Source organism: Phacochoerus africanus, chromosome 8 (assembly GCF_016906955.1).
Source record: "Phacochoerus africanus isolate WHEZ1 chromosome 8, ROS_Pafr_v1, whole genome shotgun sequence".
In the NCBI taxonomy this organism is placed as follows: domain Eukaryota; kingdom Metazoa; phylum Chordata; class Mammalia; order Artiodactyla; family Suidae; genus Phacochoerus; species Phacochoerus africanus.
In genome coordinates, this window is record NC_062551.1 from 159,644,147 (window position 1) to 159,661,914 (window position 17,768).

Below are 17,768 nucleotides of genomic sequence, written 5' to 3' on the forward strand. Positions count from 1 at the left end.
AGTTTGAATACTGTCTCTGTGTGCTAATCCAGGTGAGCTGTTTGTTTTCCTGTAGTAATGCTGATGGAAATTTAAACTTATTTCTGGGAAACAAGGCCTGGAAACTAGTAAGCAACCAAAAAAGAAGTCATAAAATTGAAGATTAAATCCCCACTTGGCCATTCACCAGCTATGTGACCTGGTATAGGTTATATAACTTTTCTGAGCCTCAGAAATCTCAACTATAAAGAATCAAAAAGGGGTTATTTACTGATCAGTTATAATATGCTAAGCACTATGTTAAGCTCTCTCTCTCTAATATATATGATATATAACATTTAATATTCAATAATCTGATGAGATATAACTATTTGTTAATACCTATTTTAAAGGAAGTATAGAGAAGTAAGAGAGGTTTATTGTTAAGGCCACATTTACATGACATAGCACATGTGGTGTGCCAGACACATATGAAGTGGTCAGTAAATAACAGCTAGCATTATTATGATGGCTAACATTTATTAGATATAAAATCAAGTCATTTATGTAATAAGGCCTATATAAGATTCATTTGCCCAATGAATATTTTATGAAGCACTTACTATGGCTATGTGTAGTGCTAAATGTTAGGGAAACAGGAAGGAATAAGACAGATTTGGTCTTAGTCCTTAGAGAATTCCCTTTAGGGTGGGAGAGACAGAGACACATAAACATTTACAATTCAGCCTAGTAAGTGCTCTGATGGGGCAAGAATATGAATATTTTATGAAGCAATATTTTATGAAGGGTGCTCTGGGAGTCAGGGAAGATTTACCAGAAGAAATGGCTTCTAGGTTTATACCTGAGGAATGAGTTGGAGTTGAGAATGGAAGGAAAGGCAGAGGAAGCGGTGATTGTGAGGCTGGAGGGGAGAGAGTGCATACTGCATTTAAAGAAATGAAAGCTAGTTTTGTGTGTAGGATTTTAGAACAGGTATAGAAAGTGAGCCTGGAGCCTAGATCTAGTCATTTGTGATGGAACATGATGGAGGATAATGTGAGAAAAATTATATATATATATATATGAATGACTGGGTCACTTTGCTGTATAGGAGAAATTGACAGAGCACTGTAAACCAACTATAATGGAACAAATAAAAATCATTTAAAAAATAAATTTAAAAAAAAAGTGAGCCTGGAAAGGCAGATGGGTGCTGTACTCTGAAAGATTTTGTAAACCCTGATGTAAGAATTTGACTTTCCTTTTTAGGGCATTCAGAAGCCTTTTTTTTTTTTTTAAAAAACCCAGCAGAGATATGATTTTAAAAGATCCCTCTGGCTGAAGTATGGGGAATGATAACAAGAATAGCTTAAATATCTGAAAATGTATTATCTTAAAATCCTTATACCACCCCTTGGAGGTATAGATATGATTATCTTAATTTTTATAGATGAAGAAATTGGGTTTTGGAGAGCTTCTTTCACTCACAAAATTCACACATTTAATAGAAAGCAGAGTCACATACCCATGTCTTTCTGACTCTAAAACTATATTGCTGTATTGTTTCCAGTTAGTAGTCATTTGTTATGACCTGCTTTATGATTACTCTATAGAAAATTATCATTCATTCTTATAGCATTATTTGCATACTCTAAGTTAGTTTACAAAGCATTTCATAACCATTATTTAATCTCTTTAAAAATTGTGAATTAGGCGATGTTACCCTCAATTTACAGGAATGAAAAGCAAGACTTAAGGTATGGGACTGTCTGTGGTCCCATACACCTAGAAAGTGGTGGAGTTGGGACTTAAACACCACACTGTAGACAAAGGATAACATTTTTTTATGGGTATCTTGTGAACACGCCACACTTCTTTCTTGGGTCTTTGCCCTTTGTTAATGTGTGAATGTTTATAAGGCTTTTTCCTTCCAGGTTTTGGAGATCACATTCATTGGAGGACACTAGAAGATGGGAAGAAAGAAGCAGCTGCCAGGTACAAGATATGGTTTTAGGTTGTTTATATGGTAAATACCCTTTCCAGCCATCAGCTTCATGTTAATTTCAGGCAAAGGATTATGCCAGGCAGAGCAAGAATGGAGTAGTTGCCTGAATGACAATAATAATAGCTAACATTAAGTGCTTATAACACACCAGGCATTGAATTATATGAATTAACTCATTTAATTCTCTCAGCAGCTCATTTGAGGTGGGTACTATTTCTTTCATTTTACAGATGAGAAAACTAAAGCACAGAGCAGCTAAATAACTTGCCTAAGATCACACAGCTATTTTGATTCGGACCCAGGCAACCTGGCTTCAGAGCCTACACTTCACCAGAAAACCATGCTGCCTAATACTCCCAAGTTGAATGATCTTAAGTTCCATGTAGGTTTAATATATGCACAGAAAACTGATTTGACGGAGGAGGAAAAGGCAGAGCAGGGGAGGAAAGGCTAAACACTGATCTTTGTGCTTTACATTCATTAATTTTTTAATCCTCACAACCTATGTATGAGGTTGGTTTAGCCTGTGAAATAAAAACCATTATTATTTCACAGGAGAGAAAACTGAGATACAGAATAGTCAAGTAACTTGACAGTAGTTTACATAGCTAGTAAGTGGCGAAGCCAAGACTTGAGCATACTCAGAGTTCCTCTTGTGGCTCAGCAAGTTATGAACCTGACTAGTATACATGAGGATGTGGGTTCAATCCCTGGCCTCACTCAGGGGTTAAGGATCTGCTGTTGCTGTGAGCTGTAGTATAGGTTGCAGATGCAGCTGTGGCTGTGGCTGCGGCATAGGCTGGCCGCTGAAGCTCCAATTCGACCCCTGGTCTGGGAACATCTACATACTGTGGGTGCGGCCCTAAAAAGCAAAAAAAAAAAAAAAAGACTTGAACATTCTACTCTACTGTATTGGAGAGATACAGAGACCCAATATATGTGCATTTTATACACACACACGTACTTGCACAGAAACACTCATATTTCTGTGTCTACCAAGCTAGAGTGCTTGCTTTTCTGAGAAAAGAGCTTCATGGCTGAGTCGCATTACTTCTGCAGAAGTAAGGTTGCCAGATTTAGCAAGTAAAAGTAAAGGATGCCCAGTTATTGAATTTTAGGTAAGCAATAAGTAATTCTAATTATGCTCAAGCAATATTTGAGACATACTTGTTTGTTTGTTTTTTTTGTCTTTTTGCTGTTTCTTTGGGCCGCTCCCGCGACATATGGAGGTTCCCAGGCTAGGGGTCCAATCGGAGCTGTAGCCACTGGCCTACACCAGAGCCACAGCAATGCCAGATCCAAGCTGCGTCTGAAACCTATACCACAGATCACGGCCACGCCGGATCATTAACCCACTGAGCAAGGGCAGGGACCGAACCCGCAACCTCATGGTTCCTAGTCGGATTCGTTAACCACTGCGCCACGACGGGAACTCCCATACTTGTTTTTATATATTGATTTTTTTTTTTTCCTTTTTCTTTTGGCACCTCCACTGGGCATATGGAGTTCCTTGGCCAGTGATCAGATCTGCCTATGTGGCAGCTGCAACAACACTGGATTTTTTTTTTTTTTTTTGGTCTTTTGTCTTTTTAGGGCCACACCCGCAGCATATGGAGGTTCCCGGGCTAGGGGTTGAATCGGAGCTGTTGCTGCTGGCCTAAGCCAGAGCCACAGCAATACCAGATCCGAGCTGAGTCTGCAAACTACACCACAGCTAACGGCAATGCCAGATCCTTAACCCACTGACCGAGGCCAGGGGTTGAACCCTCAACCTTATGGTTCCTAGACAGATTCATTTCCGCTGAGCCACAGTGGGAACTCCCTACATTAATCTTTTAACCCACTGTGCCAGGCATCCAGTCTGTGTCCTGGCACTGCAAATATGCTGCAAATCCCTGTTGCGCCACAGTGGTAACTCTGAGACGTACTTATTTTTAAAACATTTTTTAAAAATGTTTTTTTTTTAAAATCTGTATTATCTGAAATACAGATTTAACTAGGCATCCTATACTTTATCTGGTAACCTTACCCAGAAGAATAGACTATTCCTAGGTAAAGTCTTCAGCAATTTCTGTGGGCAGTTTGTTTTTCTCTTTTACACCTCAACCTACCTCTATCCATTAGCGTGTATATTATTCTGCTAGTAGGTACCTGCTTTTTCCCATGCAGACCTTTGGCTTCCTATGGGGGAACTGTTTTATGTTCATTTCTAAATCCCCAATCATGAAGATGTTTAATGATTGAAGTGGTTATCGAAAAACAGTTACTGAGTGTACAGGCTGTAAGGAATGAAAGGGAATTAGCATTTGTGAACTGCCTTCTATGTGCTTAGTGCTAATGGTTTTGCAATATTTAATGCTCTTTAAGGCCCCATTGTAAATGGATGTACCTAGTCCTTGACCACTGAGAGATCACATTCTTCTGAGACTTTTAATATTTTATATAAATAACGGATGCCATTCTAAGCTCCCTCTCCTTTCAGAGAGACCGGGACCTGGCTCTAGTTGGCCAGAATTCCTGTTTCCATAGCAACAAGAGGTCCTGTAAGAGTCGAGGGAGGCAGGAAGTGCAGTTTGCATTTCCGTTTTGCGTCGGAAACTCGGGCAACCCGGAAGTTGACGGCGCAATTGCACATGGCTGCGCCCTGGGACGATGCCCCTCGTGGTGTTTTGCGGACTGCCGTACACCGGCAAGAGCCGGCGCGCGGAAGAGCTCCGCCGCGCCCTGGCGTCCGAGGGCCGCTCGGTATACGTGGTGGACGAAGCAGCGGTGCTGGGCGCGGAGGACGCGACAGTGTACGGCGATTCGGCCCGTGAGAAGGCCCTGCGTGGGGCCCTGCGAGCTGCCGTGGAGCGGCGCTTGAGTCGCCACGACGTGGTCATTATCGACTCGCTTAACTACATCAAGGGCTTCCGCTACGAGCTGTATTGCCTGGCTCGGGCGGCGCGCACCACGCTGTGCGTGGTTTACTGCGTGCGGCCAGGTGGTTTGGGCAGAGGACCGCGGGTGGCCGGCGTAGAGGAGAATCGGAGCCTGAACGTCAGTGTGAGTTGGAGACCGCGCGCTGAGGAGGGAGGGAGACCTCTGTCGGCGGATACCAGTGTTCTCGGGGAACCGCAGGCAGTGGACTCCGTAGTCAACGGGAGACGCCAGACAGATGTACCTAAGGAACCAGAGCGGAAGGAAATCGGGGCGTCAGATTTTCTAGGTGTCTTGAATACGGAATCCGAGAAATCTGCAAAGCATGTGTCCGGTGTTTTTTACCCTCCCGAACTTCTGGAGGCTCTGGCGCTGCGCTTCGAAGCTCCCGACTCTCGGAACCGCTGGGACCGGCCCCTGTTCACTTTGGTGGGCTTAGAGGAGCCGTTGCCCTTGGCAGAGATCAGGGCTGCCCTCTTTGAGAACCGGGCTCCTCCACCCCATCAGTCTACACAGTCCCAGCCACTTGCCTCTGGCAGCTTTTTGCACCAGTTGGACCAGGTCACTAGCCAGGTGTTGGCAGGACTGATGGAAGCACAGAAGAGTGCAGTCCCTGGAGACTTGCTTAAGCTTCCTGGCACCACAGAGCACCTGCGGTTTACCCGGCCCTTGACCATGGCAGAACTGAGTCGTCTCCGTCGCCAGTTTATTTCCTACACCAAAATGCATCCCAACAATGAGAACCTGCCTCAACTAGCCAACATGTTTCTGCAGTATCTGAGCCAGAGCTTGCACTAACCAGGACTGGTGGGGAAAAACCACGGTTCCTTGTTTCACCTCTACACCTTGGGAAGAGTAATCTAAAGTTCTGCAGATTTTGTTAATGTCTGGTACTTGTGCTGTTGGGGCTAATTCACTCATACTTTCCTGAATGCCTGTGCCAGATCTTGAGCATAATTTGAGACTAGAGAAAATGAAGAAATGGAGCTTGGAGGATCTTCGCAAATTTCTCCGGAGGACAGCTCAGGTGGACAGGGCTTGCTTAGGTTGGGATCACACACTATTGATTTTCATCTGAACTGTGGGAGGAGAGACTGGGTAGATGAATTGTTTTAAAACAATTCTGAACAGCACTGAAGATGGCACAATTCAGCATCTAAACTGGGCCTTCTTTCATACCACAGTTCTTTAAATACTTTGCCTACTTTTTCTAGTCTGTGTCCTGGGGCCTGGGCTCATAGATCTCATCCACTGGTTTCTGGCTTTGGGAAGTTTTGGTTCTAGTGTTAGTGAAAGACAAAACCACTAGATTATTTCATCTAATAAAATATTTCAGAAGTCTGTCTGCTGGCATCTCTTTCACTTAATGTAACTTTATGTTCTTGTAACTTACTTAATGTAACATTTTAGATACACATGTTTCCCTGTTACACCTTTGATCAAAAGTACTTTTATAGTGCTCATCAGGAATCTAGATGTTTTGGTCTTAAACTATGGTCTTAACTATAGAGTGACTATAATGACAGATTCCATAACTGTTGTGCTTCATTCTGTTTTTCAAGGCAAATAGCACTTTAAGCTTGTCTTTCATTTTTTTCATTCATTTCCTTAAACATTGGTAGCTACCTCCCTTACCACTGCTTTGTGTTTCAAAGATGAATTAGGTACAGTCCTTGCCCTTGAGAAGTTAAGTAAACAGGTGATTAGAGGATGAAAAGTCTGGAGGTTAGAATGCTTTGGGATCCCAGAGGAGGAATAGGATTAACTAGTTTTTGAGATAGGTGGTTTTGGGAAGGTGTCACAGAAGGTTTACATTTGAACTGTCGCTCTAGAGCAAGGGTTAGTAACAAGCCAGATAGTAAATATTTTAGGCTTTGTGGGACATAGTCTCTTGGCAGCTTATCAACCGCCCATGATAGCACAAAAGCAGCCATAGACAATCAGTACACAAATGAGTGTGAATGTGTTTAAGTGAAACTAGGTATACTGAAGGTGAATAATACTTAATTTTGTAACACATCACAAGATGGCATGGAGAAGTTCCTGGGCTGGGGCTTGAACGCACGCCCCAGTTGTGGCAACGCTGGGTCCTTAACCCATTGTGCCACACAGGGACTTCCACAAAATACTATTCTTTAGATTTTTTTCTCAAGCATTTAAAAATGTAAAGATGCCACATCAGTGTATCACAGCCCTACAGAAGCAGGCAGTGGGTTGGGTTAGGCCTGCAGACAGGTTTGCTGACCTTTGCTCGAGGAGGATGAATTGGAGTTTGGGAGAAAGGAGGAAGCAAGACATTCTAGATTGCTCTGTACGTGCATGGCACTGTTAAAAGTATAGGCTGCCTTGGTTGGTGATGTCTTTCTTGCTCATTGAGCCACCTTTTGTGTCTTATAATATGAGAGTAGATTCCTGCATGAAATGGAGGCTTGGACTAGGCAGCCTCTAAGGTCTTTTCCATTCTTCATTCTCTAATTCCAGGTTAGTTGATTATTGGGAGATTGGGTTTAACCCTATGGATTCTCGATTACCATTCTAAATTGAAGTAGATTGTAATGGTTAGAACATTGATTTTGGAAACAGACTTACGAGTTAACTACTAAGTGGCAGAACCTAGATTTTGTGTGGCCAAATATTTACTCTCGTAGATATCTCAGTTTTCTCATTTATATTATGAGACCATTAATGGTACCTGCCTTAGGATTTCTGTGAGGATTTTTTTTTTAATTTTTTTTTTTTTTTTTTTAGGGCCCCACCTGCAGCATATGGCAGTTCCCAGGCTAGGTGTCAAATTGGAGCTACAGCTGCAAACCTGCGCCATAGCAATGCAGGATTGTGAGCCATGTCTGTGACCTATGCCACAACCCATGGCAACAGCACGATCCTTAACTGAACGAGGCCAGGGATCGAAGCTGCATCCTCATGGAAACTAGTTAGGTTTGTTTCCACTGCACCACAACAGGAACTCCTGTTGTGAGGATTTTAATGGGATAACTCGTGTAAAGCACATACAACATTGTCATGTAATAAATGGTTAGCATATTTAGCTATTACTATTGTGATCATCTAGATCCCACTTCTTACCTAAGCTTGTCCTGCTCATTTGGTTTATAAGCTTTTACAAGTATGAGAGGCACAAATCTGTCCCAGATTTGTAGTAGGCCTGTGTACGGAAAGACAGCTGAATAATTCATTTGACACTTACAAATTAACTACTGTATATTTAGAATAGTGCCTGGTACATAGCAAATGCTATGTAAGTTTTCGTTGCCAATAATATTAATTCTCTGTGCTAGCTAGGTATGGGGAAATAGAGAAAATAGCTGAGAGTTCCTTCCTTAGGAAGCACACTTGAGGCATATGGAAGTTTCCGGACTAGGGGTCTAATCAGAGCTGCAACTGCTGGCCTACGCCACAGCCACAGCCACACCAGATCTGAACCTCATCTGTGACGTGCACCGCAGCTCACGGCAATGCTGGCCCCTTAACCCACTAAGCAAGGCCAGGGATTGAACCCACATCCTCATGGATACTAGTCGGGTTTCTTAGCACAGAGCCACAACGGGAGCGCCTATGTAAGCCCCTTCTACACATTGACATTTGAGCCTTAAGCGCATAAGAGCTTCAACCGGCCAAAATTGATTCAGGTGGATTGTGTTGCTCGTTATTGCATAAAAGAAAAGGCTTTTTCCTCTTGATTATAAAAATTACACTTAATTGGAGTTCCCGTCGTGGCGCAGTGGTTAACAAATCCGACTAGGAACCATGAGGTTGAGAGTTTGATCCCTGGCCTTGCTCAGTGGGTTGATAATCCGGCGTTGCCGTGAGCTGTGGTATAGGTCGAAGACTCGGCTCGGATCCCAAGTTGCTGTGGCTGTGGTGTAGGCCGGTGGCTGCAGCTCCGATTGGACCCCTACCCTGGGAACCTCCAGATGCCGAGAGAGCGGCCCAAGAAATGGCAAAAAGACAAAAATAAATAAATAAATAATAATAATAAATTATTTTTAAAAAATTACACTTAATTGAAGAAAAATTTGGAAAATGTAGGAAAAGTATAGGAATATCTACAATCCTATTATCAGAAATAATGTCTATTATGTTTTGGTATATTTCCTTTTAGATTCTTTTCTCTATATATTTGTATATTTTTAAAATTTTATTAATTATAGTTGATTTATAATGTTCTCTCAATTTCTGCTGTACAAAAAAGTGAACCAGTCATACATATATATGTACATTCTTTTTCTCATATTATCCTCCATCATGTTCTATCACAAGTGGCTAGATATAGTTCCCTGTGCTATATAGCAGGATCTCATTGCTTATCCACTCCAAATGCAATAGTTTGCATCTGCTAACCCCAAACTCCCAGTCCATCCTACTCCCTCCACCTTGGCAACCACAAGTCTGTTCTCCAAGTCCATAAGTTTGTTTTTTTTTTTTCCTGTGGATAGGTTCATTTATGCCATATATTACATTCCAGATATGTGATATCATATGGTATTTGTCTTTCTCTTTCTGACTTATTTTTCTTAGTATGAGAGTCTCTAGTTCCATCCATGTTGCTGCAAATGGCATAATTTTGTTCTATGTTTGTATAAACTATAGATAATTTTATATTCTTGCTTTTAATTTAACATTGCACCAATGAAAAATTTTATTAACATTTCAATGGTTGTATAACCGTAACATTTGTTCTCTTCTACAGTCATTTCTCCCTGGCTTTAAAGCCCAAATTTGCAGAATTTACTGGGATGTCAAACTTCAGCAATAATTTTGCTATAATAATCTGCTCTTATTGAATATTTATATTGTCTAAAATTTTTTTCCAGTTGAAATTATACCACATGGAAGTCTTTGTATATCAATCATTGTCCTCATAGGTTGGTCATTTTTTTTTTTTTTTGGTCTTTTTGCTATTTCTTGGGCCGCTCCCGCGGCATATGGAGGTTCCCAGGCTAGGGGTTGAATCGGAGCTGTAGCCACCGGCCTACGCCAGAGCCACAGCAACGCGGGATCCGAGCCGCGTCTGCAACCTACACCACAGCTCACGGCAACGCCGGATCGTTAACCCACTGAGCAAGGGCAGGGACCAAACCCGCAACCTCATGGTTCCTAGTCGGATTCGTTAACCACTGCGCCACGACGGGAACTCCCTGGTTGGTCATTTTATTAGAATATATTTGAAGAAATGAAATTGCTAGATTATAATTTCTTTGTTTTGTTTTTAAGTGGATTACCCCTGATGGTGATTATCCATAAATCCTGGTGTGGAGCTTGCAAAGGTAGGTGCAAATGTTCAAACCTCAGATGTATTCACAAATACTAATATTTTAAAAATATTACAGTGGACTTTGGTTCAGCACTGCTTATTGCTCTAAGGAATACCAAAGAAATATATGATATAGATTCCCTGCCCTTGAGAAATTTGCAATTACATTTGCAAGGGGTTGGAGGGTGGGGCAACTAAGATATAATTATGTGGAATATGGGTTCAAGTGCCTCAATAGTTGTATGGACAGTTGTATGTACGGAGAGACACATGAAGAGTGGTTAGGGAAGTCTGGAGGAGGTGGGAGCCAAATTAGAACTCAGTTTATTTTACTTTGTAGCATGTGTTCTTTCTGCTATACCACCCTGCCCCTTCCCAGTCAGGTTTTTTCTTTTGTTTTTATGTGACACTTAATAAAATCTTGTTGGAAAAGGAGTATAAAATTAGTATAAATCAGTGTAATAATATATATATATATTAGTGGTAGAGTATTGTTACTCTATTGTCTTTATTATATCTATTCTTAAATTAGGAAAATATGTAAAAGCAAATAGTAATAATTTTTTTTATTCATATGCCATTATCTGTATTTTATAAATGAAAGTGTCAGAGAAATGAAGTCAGTCACTTGCACATAGCTGTGCAAGTAAAAGGCAGAAGCAGCACCAGAAATCGAGTGTCCTGATTTCTAGGTCTTAAGATTAGAAGAAGGATCAGTTACAAGAATCATCTCAGTAGGAGTTCCCGCCGTGGCTCAGTGGTTAGCAAACCTGACCAGGATTCATGAGGATGTGGGTTCAATCTGTGGCCTTGCTCAGTGGGTTAGGGATCTGGCATTGCTGTGAGCTGTGTTGTAGGTTGCAGACGCAGCTCTGATCCCTCATTGCTGTGGCTCTGGCGTAGGCCAGCAGCTACCGTTCTTATTGGACCCCTAGCCTGGGAACCTCCATATGTGGGTATGGCCCTAAAAGACAAAAAGACCAAAAAAAAAAAAATCAGTAAATTAGGGTTTGGGTATAGCAATGTTTTCTTCTAATCTAAAATCTTTTTCTCTCCCCCTGCCCCCAGCTTTAAAGCCCAAATTTGCAGAATCTACAGAAATTTCAGAACTTGCCCACAATTTTGTTATGGTAAATCTTGAGGTAAGACTTCCAGAGTTTCTCCTTTCTTCTATGATTTTAAGTCTTTACTATTTTAGAATTAGTATCATTGATAGTATAAAATCTTGCTCAGCAGAGGTGGCTACTCGTTTGTTTTTTCTCTTGATCTCTAATTCTAAGATATGGTAACATATGGTAACAGATATGGTAGCGTGCCATCCAGCCCCCATTTGTGGGAGGAAGCAGGAGAGGAAAGATTGGATAAGATGACAAAATTTTAAGGTCTCTTCATTTTTAGTTTATGACCATGTCATGTTTTTATATCTTTGTAGAACTGAACTAAAAGTATAGTCACACATGCAGGCCACAACCCGGTTCTGTGCTGGGCTTATATGTACAGCTTCCTTGTTTCTTCATTAGATAGCCTGCATGTACTTCACAGAGACCAGAGGCCTTGGAATCCCAAGTCAGAATATCAGATCTTAGAGTTAGAAGGGATTCTTAGGTCGTTGGTACCGTCCTCATTTTACAGACTGAGCGTCTTAGGCCTGAAGGAGTTGAGTGATTTAGTCAAGATCATAGAGCCTCATAAGTGATAAGAATGGTACTGTGACCTCGCTGTGCTGACTTTGAGGCTGTGCTCGTCAAATGTGGAACCCTCAGATCCTCTATGATGATACTCCTTGCCTTAAGGTTCTATAAAATGATGTTTATGTAAACATAGGACTGGAAGTCTTCTGAACATATGAACAGTTACTGCTGAGGTAGATAAGGGATTGTTTACAGAGCTGATGGATAGCCTGAGTGCTGACACACCTTACTGAAGGCAAAGTGATACTCACTGTTTGAGGAAATGGCCCCATGTAGCTTTTGATATGGGAATTATACCATAAATGACAAAATTACTATTGATTCCTCAGTAGTGACTGCTCACCACTTTCTGTGGTAAGTTAGAATCACCACTCATAGGAAACAGAAGTGTGTTCAGGGAGCATTGTCCAACTTGAGAGATTTCTTTAAAAGAAAGCTGAACTGTGTAGTCACATCTCCTGGGAGGACTGTGACTTCTGATTGTAGCAAAATGTCTCATCAGTTCATACAGTCAAGAAAAACTGTAGGTCAGTGATATGAGTATTGGGAATCAGCAGTGAACAAAACAAAATTATCTGCTATTGTTAAATCATACACAAGGGGAGTTCCCACTGTGGCTCAGTGGTAATGAACCCAGCTAGCATCCATGAGGATGCAGGTTTGATCCCTGGCCTTGCTCAGTGGGTTAAGGATCTGGTGTTGCCACAAGTTGTGGTTTAGACTGCAGATGTGGCGCTGATCCCATCTTAATGTGGCTGTAGTAAAGACTGGCAGCTGTAGCTCCAGTTTGACCCCTAGACTGGAAACTTTCATATGCCATTGGTATAGCACAAAAAAGACAAAAATAAAAAAAAAAAAAATAACACACGAGGAATCGAATATGGGGATACAAACAAGTCAAATAAAAAATGTCAGATGTGGTAAATGCTGAAGCTAAAAATGAAAGATGGAGGGGATAGTCTGCAATTTTAATTAGGTGGTTAGAAAAGAAGGTGACATTTGAGCAAAGATTTGAAGCAGAAAAAGGGAGTGAGCCACATGGGTAATAGGGGAAGTGTGTCCAGGCAGAGGGTAAGAGCAAGTACCAACGCCTGAGTTGGAAGCATGCCTGGCTTGTTTAATGCCAGGAAGCAGGTGAGTTAGTGTGGTTGGAAGCGACTGAACAAGGGATAGGACATGATGTTAGAGAAGTGCCCATGAGGCCAGAGATGTATGACCTCTTAGGTCACTGCAAGGACTTAAAAATTTTTATTCTGAGTGAGAGGGGAAGCCACTGAAAGGTTTCGAGGAGAGAAGGAACATGATCTGACCTAAGGTTTATACTTAATAGGATGAAGAGGAACCCAAAGATGAAGATTTCAGCCCTGATGGGGGTTATATTCCACGAATCCTTTTCCTGGGTAAGGTAAAAAGTCTTAATCTGGGGACCTGATCCCTGATGAGGAGAGAAATGAATCAAGGCACTGACTCCGCCTAGTGAAATTAATACTGGGATGGTTAAAAACAAAACCAAAGTCCAGTTTCAAGAGAATGGGGGAGTTCTGAAGGCCAGAACCTCAGATCTGCGGGGAAACTTTTCCCATTAAGTAACTGCTTTTGTGAAAAAATAAAAATAAAAAACAAAAAACAAACAGGAGACTAACTGCTTTTGTGAGCAGTGGAAAGTATTGATCATTCATTATCCATTCAGCAATCACTTGTGCATCAGTCTTGTGTCAGATGCTGTGCTAGGCACTGTAGGGACTAAGATAAGCCACAATTCCCACCCTTGAGCCTATAGTGAGGCTGAGGCAATGGGATACTATAACCAGACAAATGTCTTTCCAGAAACAATTTTATGAAAGATTTTAATGACCACCTAGTCTTTGATCAGCATTCTTCTATATTCTATGAGGGAAACAAATAACAATATAGGATCCCACCATCATCAAACAGAAAGGAACATGCTAGGAAGAGGGAACAGCATTTGCCAAGGCATGGTGGGAATAGGGGATGGGTTGTGTTCAGGGAATTGCAAGGAATTCATTGTGATTACAACGTAAAAATGCAAGGGGTAAGGAGTGAGATAATGAGCTGCAAAGATGGGCAGGTCTCGTTTTCCAGAAGGCCTAGTGTACCATACAGTGATGGAAATACCTCTCTGTTATATGATTATTGCAACCCCTGTGCCCTTTTGTCTACAATAGATCCCAGCGGCAAGGTGCGGCCTGAAATCATCAATGAGCATGGAAACCCCAGCTACAAGTATTTCTACATCAATGCTGAGCAAGGTATGCTTGTGTTGAGAGAGGAGAGGGAGGGTTGCTGCTAGATTTAACTAGGATAAACCACATGCAAGGTGTGATGGGAAACTCAGTTGAACGTGTTTACTGAGTGACTAGCTTTTGGCTAGCTCCTGCCTCGAATCTAGGAGAAAGATAAGCTGAGCCCCTTCCCTTGTTTCTAACAATCCAGTTGAGAGCTAACTGACCCACAAGAAACTGGAGAACTGAGGCTCACAGAAATAGTCACTCACCCATTTTCTCACAGTTAATAATTCCCAGAGCCAGGATGACAGTCTGGAACTTAGTTTTTTCCCCAGTGCTCTAACGCTGTTCTTGTAAGAATTCAAAGGAAGGGGAATGCTGTTAGCCGGTCAAGTCTAAAAGGTTCCGCAGATAGTAAACTTTAGCTGGACCTCGGAGGATAAGAATTATCTCTATGGACAGATACGAAAAGGACATTTCAAGCTCAGGAAGCAAGGGGTGTGTGTGTGGGGGTGTCACCCAACACGGAGAGCGTGTAAGGCGTGCTAAAGGGATGGCGACGGGATTGAGGCCTGAGACGTGAGACCTAGCTAGCGGAAGAACGCAGAAAGCATGTCTGAGGCAGAGGGAACAGCATCGGCACAAACACTGAGGGAGGGTTGAATTCTCACGTCACTCATGCTTTTTTGTTCCTACTCCTTGAGCGCAGTCATTCTCGAGGCAGAGGTTGGGATTCGTACCACATACTGTCACTGTCTTCCTTCTGAAGTTCTCCCTGCCACCTGTAAAAGGCATCTCAGACACATGGAAGTTGCCATGTGCCTCCCATTGCCATGCTGCCGGGTTGTGGATCACTTTACGTTTTGAGTCCTAGGAACTCTTTCTCAGGATAGGGAGAGAGAGAGATCTGGAGAGGTTATCCTCTGCTTTCCATGGTAAGGAGAATGCCATCTTTCTTAACCAAATGCAGATCCCTGGAGGTTAGAAATAGAGGGAAATTTTCCACATGGAGAGGGGCAACGGAACTTCAGATCCCAGAACCCCCCCTCCCCCTGCCCCGTTTTTAGGGCCGCACCCGCAGCATATGAAGGTTCCCAAGCTAGAGGTCAAATTGAAGTTGCAGCTGCTGACCTATAGCCACAGCAACACAGGATCCGAGCCACGTCTGTGACCTACAGCACAGCTCACAGCAACGCTAGATCCTTAACCCACTGAGCGAGGCCAGGATGGAACCAGCGTCCTCATGGATCTTAGTTGGGTTTGTTACCACTGAGCCACAATGGGGATTCGAAGACCCCCAACTCTTGACCCTGGAAATTCACCTTCCTTTCAGAATATTTCAGGAGGTTACCATGCTGTCTCGACACTGGCCTTGTCCTTTAACACATTAATTCCGATGTGACACCTTGCCTAAATTCCCCATGGCTCAGCTGACATGAAACGAGAACATTCAAACTGGCTTTACTAAAGGCTTAGGTGAAACAAAAGGGATCTAACAAACTATACTACCTGGCTTTCTTTCTTTTTTTTTTTTTTTCATTTTTGGCTGCCCTGACCACATGGAGCTCTCCAGCCAGGAATCAGATTTGAGCCACAGTCTTGACCTAAGCCACAGCCACGGCAACGCCTGATCCTTAACCCACTGTTCCGGCCCGGGGATCAATCTTGCATCCCAGCACTCCCAAGACACCACCAATTCCATTGCACCACAGCGGCAGCTCTTACCTGGCTTTCTTTCTGAGATTCACAGACTCTGGCTTAACCCAACTCTTGGGCTGCTGTTGTATGGGAGCCTGTACCAAGGCTATACCAAGGAGGGGAGCCCTCCTTGATGTCTAAATCCACAAGAGGGACACCCTGAGACAGGACGTTTCATCTCCACATCTCCATCTACCCAGCGCCGGCCCTTCCAGGTTCTTTTGCCTGAGAACTTGACTTCTGCCATACGTTATTGGTACTGGACATGACCACCTTTTTAGTGAAGACTGTCTTACTCCCTCCAAGTGCGTGCGTGCGCGCGCGCGCGCACACACACACACACACACACGTCAGTGTAACCTCCACAGGAAGTGAAGTACATGCAGCGTTTCACGCTGAAGATAGGATGGGGATGGGTAGAAAGATCTCATCTATTCCCTTGGTGTCAAGTGAGCATCTACCGACAGGTCGGGGGTTCAGCTTGAATCCTGGAGGGTAAGCCAAAGTAACTACGAACATTTTTGTAGGACTTCATAGTTTATAAAGCACATTTATGTTTCACTCATTTAATTTTTATAATATTCCTGTGTGAAGAAAGTAGCATCACCTTATTTGCAGATGAGAAAACAAATGTAACAGACTTTCCACAGCTAAAATCCAGCACTAGATCTTGAATCCAGCTCCTGTGCTCCTCTTATATTTTTCCTAAAACATAAAAAAAATCTTTATTGGTTGTCAAATGTCAAAGATTAAAGGCCTGCTTTATGCTTTTCCCCTCAACCTTTATTTCACAGTTGTTCAGGGAATGAAAGAAGCTCAGGAAAGGCTGACGGGTGATGCCTTCAGAGAGAAACATCTTGAAGATGAGTTGTAACCTCAGTGTATCCCTTCTTTCATCAAAGTTATTGTTCTGGAAGGAAAGCCGCAGGGGAGGGAATATTGAGGAATCACTCAGAACATTTAAATGGATCAGGAAACCTTGCTCCCGCCTACAGGGAAGGGGCCTCACTGTGGAGGAATTTCTGCCGCCAGAAGCTGGTTTCCATGTTCGTGGATCCAGCAGAGTGTGGCAGACATCCCTCTCCTGTCCCCTCTCACCAAAATGTTTCTCTGTCATTAAAGGTAAAGAATAACACCTTTTGACACAAAACTTGAGCCATTTGGAGTTTTACTCCTCACACTGCAGTATTTAAATCTTGTCATTTCCTTCTGCTTTACTCACCTTGGTGGTGAAAACAGAACAGAAGCATCTTTTCTATAATGTTAAAATTTCAGCAATAGCTTATCAGTTAAAACAACAAATCCTAAATGTAAATCAGTAATTCTACCCCCCTCCACAGCCCCCCGCAAGGGGACCAGCCTGTTTCTTCTCTTTTTCTCCTGGGAGTAATCTTGGGCTTCTTCCTGAATCCCTGCATCTTCCTTCCTCTCCTCTGGCTTGGCTTCCCTGTTTGCACGCATGCACTTGCAGGTTTGGCTGTGTGCGTGGACTCAGCCCCAGCTGGAAGTATGCTTTCCCCTGTTACTGTTGGAGAAAACTCAAACCTTCAAGCCCTAGGTGGAGCCATTTTTGTCAAGTCGTCAACTGTATTTTTGTACTGGGGTTAACAAAAAAAATGAAAAAATATTAATTGTTCCATTACACTTTAATAAAACTTTGAAAGGATATCTGTTGTGATGGCCTTTTTGTTATTGGAGGATGGAGGGAAGGAGAGCACTTCAGGAAGAAAGCTAACCAACCTTGAGAGGCCTGGTCTAAGAGCTCTGACTAGGACTCCTCCTGGGCCAGCATCTCCCACACACGAGTGAACATCAGAGATCTTCTCCTCTATGTTTTTTTTGTCTTTCCGGGGCCTCGTCTATGGCATATGTAGGTTCCCAGCTAGGGGTCAGATTGGGGCTGTAGCTGCCAGCCTATGCCACAGCCACTGAAATGTGGGCTCCAAGCCACCTCTGGGACCTACACCACAGCTCACGGC

General features: G+C 42.8%; 2 protein-coding genes across 2 annotated transcripts in view; both read left to right on the top strand.

Annotated features, from left to right (window-relative positions):
- The window catches only part of TXNDC12 (thioredoxin domain containing 12), a 31,333-nt gene extending 13,878 nt beyond the window's left edge, over positions 1 to 17,455 (top strand). The window contains exons 2-7 of the mRNA XM_047789119.1: positions 1,893 to 1,953; positions 10,115 to 10,167; positions 11,223 to 11,296; positions 13,176 to 13,245; positions 14,032 to 14,115; positions 16,584 to 17,455. Coding sequence (XP_047645075.1) covers positions 1,893 to 1,953; positions 10,115 to 10,167; positions 11,223 to 11,296; positions 13,176 to 13,245; positions 14,032 to 14,115; positions 16,584 to 16,663 — 422 coding nt within the window. The 3' untranslated portion in view covers positions 16,664 to 17,455. The remainder of the gene's footprint in view (positions 1 to 1,892; positions 1,954 to 10,114; positions 10,168 to 11,222; positions 11,297 to 13,175; positions 13,246 to 14,031; positions 14,116 to 16,583) is intronic.
- On the top strand, positions 3,968 to 6,223 carry KTI12 (KTI12 chromatin associated homolog). The gene has a single exon (XM_047789118.1). The coding sequence runs from the start codon at positions 4,616 to 4,618 to the stop codon at positions 5,678 to 5,680; it is 1,065 nt and encodes a 354-aa protein (XP_047645074.1). The 5' UTR covers positions 3,968 to 4,615; the 3' UTR covers positions 5,681 to 6,223.
- Positions 17,456 to 17,768: the final 313 nt, after the last annotated feature.